The sequence below is a fragment of the Sphaeramia orbicularis genome, chromosome 5 (genome assembly GCF_902148855.1).
Source record: "Sphaeramia orbicularis chromosome 5, fSphaOr1.1, whole genome shotgun sequence".
NCBI lineage: Eukaryota > Metazoa > Chordata > Actinopteri > Kurtiformes > Apogonidae > Sphaeramia > Sphaeramia orbicularis.
In genome coordinates this window covers 26,916,682-26,928,501 of record NC_043961.1, presented here as the reverse complement: position 1 = coordinate 26,928,501, position 11,820 = coordinate 26,916,682, and the positions used below count along the sequence as shown (strand labels likewise).

The 11,820-nt window shown below is 41.2% G+C and overlaps 1 protein-coding gene across 1 annotated transcript in view; it reads right to left on the bottom strand.

The window, feature by feature from the left end:
* The window catches only part of rassf5 (Ras association domain family member 5), a 32,083-nt gene that overhangs the window by 2,985 nt on the left and 17,278 nt on the right, over window positions 1-11,820 (bottom strand). The window contains exons 2-5 of the mRNA XM_030133950.1: window positions 10,800-10,924; window positions 1,580-1,693; window positions 316-649; window positions 103-218 (exon numbers count right to left, since the gene is read on the bottom strand). Coding sequence (XP_029989810.1) covers window positions 103-218; window positions 316-649; window positions 1,580-1,693; window positions 10,800-10,924 — 689 coding nt within the window. The remainder of the gene's footprint in view (window positions 1-102; window positions 219-315; window positions 650-1,579; window positions 1,694-10,799; window positions 10,925-11,820) is intronic.

Here is an 11,820-nt window from a genome sequence, read left to right as displayed (position 1 = left end):
TCGTCTTTAAATCACAATGTTCAGGTAAAAGGATTCAGTTTGATCAAATATTTGCACTGTGTACTATTAGTATATATGTAATAAATCACAGTACTCTCTCACCTCCACTTCACCCGTCTCATTTTCTTTGAGGACGAAGCTGAGCTGCTCTGGGTCCGGTCCTGCTATCAACCTCAGAAGTAGAGGCCGCTCACATAGAGGCAGCTTCTGGAACAGATCTGAACACCGGAGGATCATGAGAACACACACGCCTGATGCGACTCAGTGTGATTTGCATGACTCAGCTTGTGTCTGGGTGCGTTCCATGTCACTCACCCTGTCCGTCGCGGTGCGTCTGCCTGTACAATGCAAACTTGCGGGGATTGTCGAGCACCATGAACTTTTTCAGCAGGCCCTGGATCACCTCTCTGGTAGTGGTCAGAGAGCTGATGTGGACCTGCTTCACACAGTCACATGGTAAGTAAAAAGATGTCCTCTTTTCACACGGCCCACAGCTTGTCTCCTCCTGGCTGTCTGATGGCAGTCGGATGTGGCCGCCCGTCTGCCAGGACGCTCCCTCTGATCCCGCCTGCTCCACCGCGGGGACGGTGACTGGTCGACTGAGCCTCAAGTGGACCTTAATGAAACCTGTGAAGGATCCATCTGAAGCCTGAGGAAAAAAACAATGAGCATAGATTAGAAGACGGAAACATAGCAATACACGTGAATGCTTAAAATCACAACAAACTATTCTTTTTTAATTTTATCCCCTTGTGTACACATTATATCACTGAATAATTTAACAGGGAGAAACATCTTTATCAACTCCATGCAGCTTCTTTTTTCAAGTTGATATCCTACATCAGGGGTGTCAAACATACCAAAACCAGCCCACCAAAGGGTCTAATCCAGCCCGTGGAATGAATTTATGAAATGCAAAAATCATACTGAAGATATTAACAATGAAGGCTGCTGAAAAAATTTTTAGTTCAGGTGCAACATAAAGCCAAATTCAATCTCAAGTGGGTCAGACAAGTAAAATATTTTGCACTAAAACTATAATAACCTAAAAATACTGACAACTCCAAAATGTTTTTCTTTCTTTTATTGTAAAAACTGCGTGGAAAATTTCCAAACTATCCTTTCACAAAAAATATGAATAACAAGAACAACCTGAAATGCCTTAATAGAAGTGCAGTTTTAACATCATACCACCTGTTACCAAATGTTTTACATCTTTGTAGATCCACTGTGATCTGTAAGTTGTAATACACGTGTAAATGATAAAATGAGGCATAATTTTATTAAAATTGCACTTATTTTTCTTAAGAAAGTTTAGGTTGTTCATGTTATTCACATTTTTTAACTGACACTTTGGAGATGTAAACATTTTCATATTTTTTCCCACTGTTATTATTTTACTGGTCTGACCCTACATGTTTATCTACAGTTTACTTCTGTTCCTACTTTTATATACATGCTTCCTACCTTAGCACAGTTTCCTATTTCCAGTCATTAAACTGAGTAAGAAAGGAAGATAAACAACCATTTGCTGCTTTGCTGTTATACATTCACTGATGACAAAACCTCTTAAACTCACCAGTTTCATGCCAGTTTCAGAGACTTGAGCATTATACTCTTCTATCCTGGTCCGCACTTCATCCTCTGGCAAGTCTTTTGTCACTCCCTCCTCTTCCTCTTTTGCTTCAGGCTGCTGTAAGGCAGAGAAAAAGAGACTGATCAGTATTAGCAGACAGTAGTGCAACTCTGGTGTCATATTTTATCCAGCAGATGGCGCTACTTCCCTCATAATTCCTTTCAATCTAGCTTGCTTTGGTTAAGTTTTTGAGTAGATATCCCAGAAAAAGGAAATCCTGACTAAGAGAGTGTCTCTTTAAATAAAAAAAAAGAAAAAAAAAAACAATAACCCGAAATCTTATAGTCTCTTCCTTCACCCTCTGATCTTGCTTGAATGAAAACACTTGCTTTTTCCATCCTCCATCTTTGCCAACCTCAGGAGGAGAAGCTGCTGCTCTGACTCTAACTGATAGGGATTCATTCAAACACTGTGTCTCCTTCACAGCAGGGTTACACAACACTGATGGGGACAGGAAATTTAGTGAATGGAGGAAATCACACATTCTGCATCACAGCAAGAGAAGATTGAAAGCAGTGCATCCCTTTCACTTATACATGTTTTTCTCTGAGAGGGAGAGAGAGAGAGAGAGTGAGACAGGACGAGCAACGGAAGGAGGAGTAGGTGTGTGTCGGGGGGGGGGGGTAAAGAGGGGAGGCAGGGAAAGACGCGAGTAAGGGGTAAGGAGTGATGAAAGAGCGGCTGCTGAGCCAGCCTTAGCAACACACAGTTTGACTGGGTTATTTATAGTACAGTGGGATGCATCCTCTCTATCTCACAATAGCATTTTTTTTCTCCTTCTGTTCGTTTGCATTTTCTGGGGCAGAGAGAAAGACAGATACTGTGAGAGAAAGAGAGAGAGAGAGAATGCAGGGCAGGAGTGTTTTCCGTGGGGGAGTCCTCAGGTTGTAAGATGAAGTCACTGCTTCATTCAATACAAAAGTGCACGTGAGTGTGTTTCTGTGCACGTGCACGGCTACATAGATATTGACTAAAGCACCTTGCAGTGATAAATGACACACGGACACACCAGCTCATCCTAGAATGCAGAAAACAGAAGTGATTACATTATAACATTTAAAATTCAAGGCTGGAGATGCCAGGAGTGACGACAGCATGTGGGTATCTATTTCGTTTATAGTCCTGTGTGAAACGTTCCTGTAAAACAACTGGACTTCTTCAGGATTTTTTTGCTACTGCCTCTGCCAACATAGTCCTTCCACTGGGACGAATACTGCTATTGCTGGTTGATTGTTTTATTTATTTGTCACCCACAGAATGTGTCAATCCCCATTGGTTCATAGTCATACAACATAACAACATAGCTGTATTGGTCATAACATTCCAATGCATTTCATTACACAACTACTGATTCCTTACAGCTTGGTCATAAACAAAATGCTCTTTCTCATCTCCAAAGCTTTACAAACATTGACTATAAAAAAACAAAAGTTCCCTTCTTGAGTCACAATTTTTTTTTTTTTTTTTTTTTATATGATCACTAAACTGAAAAGAATTCATTATAAATAGATAATGTTTCCCTTATGAATCTGAACCTCATTTTCATTGTCACCTCCATTTGTCTCTCAGGTTCATAATGTTTCTGAATGTACCTGAACACATAGGGACCTTGTGTTTTGTTTACATCATATATCAACTGAGTATTTTATTCTTTATGTGAGAAACACTTTGCTTCTTATCCTGAATATCATCAAGTAAGCTCATCTGGAAAATGAATGACACATTGTTTAAATAAAATGAGAATTTCTTTCTTTCTTTTCTTGAGCTGCTGTCAAAAGAAGCTGATGATGCAACGTCTAGACTCAAAAAGTCACAAATAAAGTATGGATATTTACTCCACAGTTAATGGCTCTAAATACGAAGGACTTAACCAAAATGCATACATTACATAACATTCTGTTGGAAAAGATCAATTGTGAATGGTCAAATTATGGGAAAGACGGGAAACTGGAGCTCGCAGTCTGAGGCAACAAAGTGCTAAGAACCTTGCAGGAATTCCTGCGTTTGTATGTGAGTTACTAAATGTATCAGAGGCACTACCCTGCCCTCCCTTTCTGCATACCAGCGAGAGTGGTCAGAAGACAATAGAGTGGGACAATAGTGCAGTTTCCCCTTCTGTAAGCCTTGGGACACTGCCCTGACAAAACCAAGAAACAGAAACGTTGAGGAGCTACAAAGAGACCTGTGTGGTCTGCAGAAAGCCCCTGCATTTTAGGGGACTGATATGTCAGTTACTGTGCTGGAAAATTCTGGAAAAAAAATTCCACAGCATATTTTTTGATTTGAGGGTTATATAAACACGATGCTGTGTTCTATGTTAATGATTACAGTAAATCAGTGATACATGTTTACTTATGAGTAAGTGATGTTTAGAACTATTTCAGCTGTGTTCTGGGTGAGATGATGTTCTGTATGTTTATACTCTATGTTCACACTTTGTGGAAAAATGTAATTAAAAGCTCAAGTTAGAGCAACACCTTATTACTCTTTATCCAATTTTGTCTTGTGCAAAGTGGTCAGATTGTAACACGTCATTTAATTCTTGATTTAGTTAGTGTTCATTTCTAAAAGTTGAACAGGATCCTATTTTGTCACTGATCCAATAATACAATAAGACCTTTTTGCTCAGGGGTAAACAATGTAAGCGATAACAGATGATGTACATTTAAGGTCTCCTTAATCCCTAATATTCATTAAAAGGTCATTTTCCCCCAGACACTCTTCAGGCTCAAATCCATCAGATCTTTTGTCACCTTCCTCACAGTCACACCCCCAGTGGTGGCAGAGACAGGTGCACGTCTTTGCTTCAGACAGATAAGGCTTAAATTTGTAAGATATCTGGAACCATTACAGAAAGGCCACATGCACATGCACAAGGCATGAAGATACACTTACATGAACTACAACACACATATGCCTAAGGGTGACATGAGTAAGTGTTGCTCTCAGCCTGATGAAATCAGACAGAAGAGGTCATATGACAGCTTGAAATGTTGGTGCTCAACTGTCAGTATTAAAGCATGTGCCAAACCTGCTTGTGTATGACCAAGTCTGTATCTGGTGACCCATTTGTGTCTCACTTGACCTTACATTTGACTTTATCGAACCTGAATGTGTCTGAGTGTAGATGTGTGAAAAAGTGGGCATACATGTGTGTAAATGAGACCGAGATCGTGATCTTTGGGTGCTGTAACACTAAACTGGAGGATCTGTTACACTAGGGCAGAAAGCCTGAAGACATGAGGGACGATGTCAGAACTAAACTCACAAGAATCAAACAATACACTGGAAACGTTGACAGAATTGAACAATTACTTATTCATAGGTATGTTGTGCACACACAGTAACAACAGCAGAGTCTTTTCTCGGCCAAGTGTTGAGCAGAAGCCTGGTTGTGAACATAAACCCTGATTCTGTATCACAGCTGCGAGGCCACTGTGTCACCACTGTCAGTGGGTATATATTCAAAAACCAGTACTCACCCACATGCAAAATGACAAAAATATGTTCAGGCACTAAAGTCTTTTTACACAAAGCAAAATCTTTGTCTGCAGATTAAAAAGGACAGTCATGTGCACTGATATAAGCTTTAGCACTTTAAACAGTGAGTATGGTTAAACGTGCCCAGCGTATTAATACTAGTATTCTACAACTAATTTATAGATTGTGCTTTAGGGAATTTCATTCATAATTAGGCTTAAAAAACACATTTCATAGCTTTTCGTAATGCAGTTGCATATTTTGCATGTACAGTCAATAAAATGGACTGAATTTAAAAAAATAATAACCATAATCCAACCTATTCACCTAAAATGCAGTGGAATGGAGCTGCACTACTGTACAAAGTAGAAATACTCATGTCAGGTACTTTACTGCAAGACATGAGTGTCATATACTGCAACTAAGCCTGAACAAACACAGACACAACGGTGCATAACATATACTGTGTATAGGGTGTCATACAGTGTGATGGCCACATGTATCCTGATGTGTGCAACTAAAAGTACTGAAGATACCAACAGCAATGCAACTCATTTATTTTTACCGCATCAAAGAGCAAACCAGAAGATAATGCTGAAACCCACTGCTCTACAGTGATGCATACACATACAGCACATTACAGCTGGCTGACTTATCTGGAGCAAAAGACTCAGCTCTGGAAATAATTCATAAATAAAAGAGGTTCAAAACTCTTCTTCTACTGTTTTGTTGAACGTAGGTGTCTGCGTCTGTGCAGATAAATACACAAATTGAAAGTATGAACAATGTGGCCCTTCATATTTTATTCACCAAGTACATTATAATGACTCTGTTCACAAGGTGCCACAGATATTTGCACATCTCCTTTTCATATTCAAACACAGGAAAATGCAGGACATGCTCTTTGCATTGCACTGCAGGGCTACTGAGAGCACTCAGAAAGAGCATAATTCAAGCACTATAGAGGATGTAAAACCTACTGCTTCATCATACAGTACCTGACTGTCGGTTATATTATACTCAGAGTAGTTTTCTCTGGTTGGTTCTTTGGTTTCAGAGAAATCCAGCTCCATCACTCGGCAGCTTCTCGCCTGGCAGGCCAGACAAACTAACCCCAATACCCGTCTGCCTCAGCACAGCAGCAACCTTAACTCCACACACAGCTGGTCAATTATTTAGAGATAATACCTCCTCCAAATCAGACACCAAAGGCACGACAGGACAAGGACACTAAAAACAGGGCTAGGGTTGAGCAAGTTTATGCCTGCGTAGATTATTTTTTTTCCTACAGGCTTAAAACACTTCCACTCCCTTTTTCCCTCTTTGTTGCTACTGGACATTAATCACTCCCATCACTGGTTTAACTCTGGCAACAAACAAGCGGCACCATCCACTGTGTAACACAAGTATAAACTGTCAGAACACATGACACAATTATGTCCAAAGTAAGTGGATGTTCAGTAGACCAACGTTAAGTCTCAGAAAGTGTTTGCAGAGTGCCAGCAAAACCATCAGTTGCTATGGTAACTAGGAAAATGGTTTGCTACAACTAAGTAGTAGCCCTACACGCACACATATTTGATCTAGAGCAAAAGTACCAGGTTGTTCCTACGGAAACGTCTCCCACGCACCGTACAGATGAAGCCTTCATGGAATCTGTAAGTTAACATTATTAACTCAGTGTCTGTTAGAACATGGTAAACACCATATTTGTTGACTGACACTAAAATGAAATTACACAGCAGTGTGTCTAAGAGAATTCTGGTCTTCAGTGCCTAAAGTTTATTTTCAGGAGATGAAGTTAAATCTATGCTGACTACTCACATGATAAATGAGTTGCCAAAAGGCATCAAGGTTGATGAGCACGGCTGTCAAGGGTGCAGATCAATGTTACACAACAGATGTATGACAGTAACCCCGTTCCTACACTCTCACACACAAACACACCTAGTGGCCTTTGTATGCACACGCAACACCACTTCCTCACGATGCTTCTCCTTTTTGGTTGCATGTTTTTCATACTAATAGCTTTGTTTGCCAGCTAGACTGAAACAGCAACCATTTAACCCCTAAAAGGTTGTCGTAATCCTACCAACAATCTATCAGAGTCAGAGTCTAGTCTCATCTTTGTACCTTAGGTGCATGCTTGGGTTTGCGGAAGAAAGAAGTCTTGGCTGTGAAGAAAGTGAAGTCTTCGCTCTCATCGTCCAGGCTGCAGTACCCGCTACTCATGCTGTTGCTGCTGGTCATGGAGGGGGTCAGCATTGTATTGACGGTCATGGAGAAGTCCAGGGATGGTCTCTGGTACCACCGCAGCACCAGAGCAGCAAGTTGACAGCCCTAGGAAGCACCGGTTTATCTCAAAACGCTGGGCTAATGTGACAGTCGCCCACAATCAGAGTCTACACGCTTCTATCAGTCCTTCACGCATCCAGAAAAAGTCAGCGCTCCTCCACTGATGCATCCAGAGGGTTTAAGTCCCACCTGTAAGGGTGAGACAGGTGAACTCGGCTCAGATTCTGTGCTTTGCGTGCCACCGGAGACGGGACCAGGAAATACGAGAAGGCGAGCACAGACGTGTCACTTCCTCTTGACGTGTGCTTGTGGGTAAGCTCTGATGCTGGTGTCATATACGCACACCATATATTGTATGCACCTGGTCATTTGTGGCAAAACATACACACATGTACACACTCAGAACATGTCTCACACACACAGGCACATACTGGTGTCATGGAGTCGGTTTACAGCTCAGGCTCAAGTTAACCCTGCTCACCTGAGAGCACCTGTTATACCCACAAACAAATACTCCTAGACGCATGCATGTAATACCACATCCTGCTCTCGTCCTGTTTGGTGTCTCTTTAAGGAGCTGCTGGGAGGGAAAAAAAAAAAACAACACAGCTGTAGGTTCGTTTCAAGTCCAGTTTGCAGCAGCTCAGTAATGCCAGCGTGTATGTGTTTGAGCATCCATCCTCCCTGGAGTGTGGAGTAAATAGCAGCAGAAGAAGTCTTAGCTGCAGCACGCCTCCTCTTTCTGTTTCTTCAGCAGTACTACCAAAGACACAGATGCCTCCCACTCAGCCTCTCTCCTTCCTCCCTCTCCGTCTATTGGTGTTCGCTGCCTTACTCTCTTGCTCAACCATCTGTGGTTGAGTGGGTTATCAGCCTCCAAGCACCCTCCCCCTTTTCTCCCCCCTCCACTCTCTCTCTCTCTCTTCCTGCAAGCTACTACTCTGCGCAACTGCACCCTGCAGAGCACGGCCACTTCCTCTTAAAGAGCGAGAGACAGGGAGAGAGTGCGAGAGGGAGCGAGAGGGGCTTGGTAAGTAGAAAGGGAAAGACTGATGAGTGAAAGATATAAATCCTCACAGCCCCTCTTTTAGCACCAAGGCTGGGGAGGATGGCTGCTAAGGTACTGACATTTCACTGCGGTGTACAATGGTTGACTGAAAACCAATCACAGTCAACGTAAACATGTGGTTCTTATATAGGCCAAAACCATATTTTGGACTAATTTGTCAAAACCCAATCCAGTAGAGGGCAGACAAAACCTCCACAGCTGCTCTACCACCGGCGCAGCTGCTAACAGTGCCTAAAGTGAGATTAAGAAATTAATGAATGATTGCCTTCAGAATGGAGATTGCAGTGGCCTCTAACCTTACCCTGACCCTCCAACCTGCCCTCTGACTCTGGCTGTGGCCCCTTAGTCAAACAGCAGTTAATACCCTTGCCTGATTGCATATATGCATCTGTTTATATGTGGCTTTTCTATTTACTAGTGGTGGTATTTAATTTACATTATTGATCATTAGTTTGTTCTTTGTATATTTCATGCTTTGTACAATAGGCTAATTTATGTGAAATGTGGCTTTGGAAGTGATTTTTAATACTAAAGTGCGTCATTGTTGTTATTGTTCAAAGGCTCTACTTCATTAGGTCTGCTGTATGTACAGTATATAAACTATTGTTATGCTTATATTAAACAATGACCAGAAAAAGACAATTACAGTATTAATCACAATTGATGAAACGCCATTATTGTGCCAGACTGTGATTGTGGTGGGAGCGTGAGTCACCCTTTTATCTGGTGCCTTTTTGTCAGGTTTGAGTCAGCCTGAGAATAATAACCTGCAGCTCTTTTTCTAGTTTCCATCAGTGTAATCAGAGAAAAGGCTGAGATGCTCCACACAAATACACTAAATGACAACCCTGCTATTCTTGAGTCGATGCCACTCGGCCGCTGTGCTTCACGTGTGTGCATGCAGCAAAATCTGTGTGTATTGGGAGGAAAGGCAATCAATTTCTGCTGATGCTGTTACAATATCAGCCTGTGAAGACGGAGAAAAAAAGAAAACACAACCGCACAGGGGAAGAAAAGAGGAGGAAGGGGACTGCAGGAAATGTGCTGTCATGTCTTGTCTTGTCTGCGGTGCTAGTGTGCTCTATGAACAGGGATGTAGACTGAGACAGGCCTTAGTCACACGGTTTTAGATAAGACACAGCTCATCAGCGCTCACTTAAACCAAATCTTTATCTCATTAAATTCAACCATACACAGTCATTAAACACAGAAAGACTGACGACCCAGGGCAGCAGATCCTAATTATACTAAATTATCATAGCCTTTTTTTTCCCAATAAATGCAGAGTATCTGTTTGAATAGTGGGATCAGATGAAACATTTACTGCAGTTGTACCCCTCGACATGTGCCATCCCCATCAACACGTAACAGACCAGTATGATTATGTATTTATTTATTCACCCTCATAGAAGCAGAGTACTACCTGGCACACTACCAGAGGTCTAATTTTGTGATATGTGCCCCCTGGGTATAGAGATGCTGCCAACATTCTGCTGCAGGCCTGCAGTGTTATCCAGATTTCTCTCGTACACACTGCGTGTCTGCATATGCATGTGTGTGTGTGTGCTGGACCATACTGCGTGGGTGACTGAGGCTAGGATGCCAGGAGCAGTACACAGAATTACACTCTCTTATGTTTCTATACACATGCTCTTACACAATGAGTGAGTGTAGCTCTATTTTGAGAAAGAATTTTACATAATTACTGTATCTCTCTGAGTGCATATACACGGCTATTACACCATAAAAATATGGAAACACAGGAACAATTTGAGAAATTGACATGCATAAAGGTGTAGAGTTTAGCTTGATATACAAATATAAAATATCTTTTTTATTTTTGGGGGATTTTAAGAGACTATCAGTTGAAAAAACATAAATATTAAAATAAATAATATACAGAATAACACAGATCTGTTGAAGATGATAGAATGCACCACTGTTTGCAATAAAATGAACACATTCTGCAGGAGTGAGATGGATAGTGAGGTTAAAAATGGAAGTAAGAGAGCATGCAGACGAGAAGGAGGCACAACAGATGCTGATGTGACGAAGCACATTCAGTCTTGGGAACATTTTGTGGCCAAAAAAAAAGCTATGAGCGCATACATACATATCTAAGTAGACAGCCGAAGTGGAAACACAGTCTGTTTTGAGAGCAAAGGATGATTATGTAAAAGTGTAGGCCTGGGGGGGGGCATACAGAATGAACTCCATTATTAAAGTCTGACTCAATGTTCTTTACATCGCTATAAGTTCTAACAACCGACACAGAAGTCTGGATTCTAATAATAGATGATTTGTTTTTAAAATGCTTACCTTTTGCCGTAGGGGTGTGAGGCAGTGACTTCTGGGAGGTGATGTTTTTGCAAGCTTCTTGTCCCTCTGATTGCAGTCCAGCTGGATTTGATTCTCGCATTCCAGGTGGCAGGTGTAGCTGCAGTCTGAGGAACACACAAATACATCAGTCAGATAAAAAAAAAATCCACCAACATTATCACTGAGCACTGGATAAAAGTGTATCTGACTTGATGCAAATGTTAAAGATACTGAATTTACTATACTTTACACTGCCAGATTTAATGTCACACACCAAACCTTTGTTCACATAGAAACATAGCACCATCTAGTGGCTGATATTAGAGACACAAATAAAAGCTCAGAGAGACGACTGAGAAACCAAAACAAAAGACAAAGCATAACGTGCGTGTGTAGATCAGTTGAATTGAAATGAGATCCTAATATGTAAGATACACCTATTTACGCACTGTCACAAGATTGCAAAATATCCCTGCAACCAAATACATAATATAATCTTACAATTAGGTCACAAAATACCACCCAGTAACCCAAATCCCTACATTGGTAAAGTCCCTTCTATCACAGATGTCTTAAAAAGTTCATAATCACCATCGAAGGTCCAGCAAAGACTATAGAGAGAAGCAAAAGCACAGTATAAACCAGAGACTGTACTGTAACGACACATAAACATACTCCACTTATACATTCAAAAACAGCCAACTGTATCAGTACCACAGCCCTGGCATGGTCAACGTCCATTTACTGCTCAGCTGGAGAAAAGAATAGACTTACGTACTTCCCCCAACCTTCCCAAAATAGTCTACTGTTCTTTAATTTTTCGTTGGTTCCACATATGACAGCCGCGGCTTGTTTATGGCATGCAGAGTTTATTGTGGCTCTAGGCTTTCCACATCTCACTTCTCCACTTTTGGTGAGATAATTCATGCTAAAACCACACAGCAGTTTGGGGAAACTATGAGTCAGATCTTTTTATACGGCCTTAATGCAGGATAGACTCGGTAGGCCAAAAAAAAAAAAA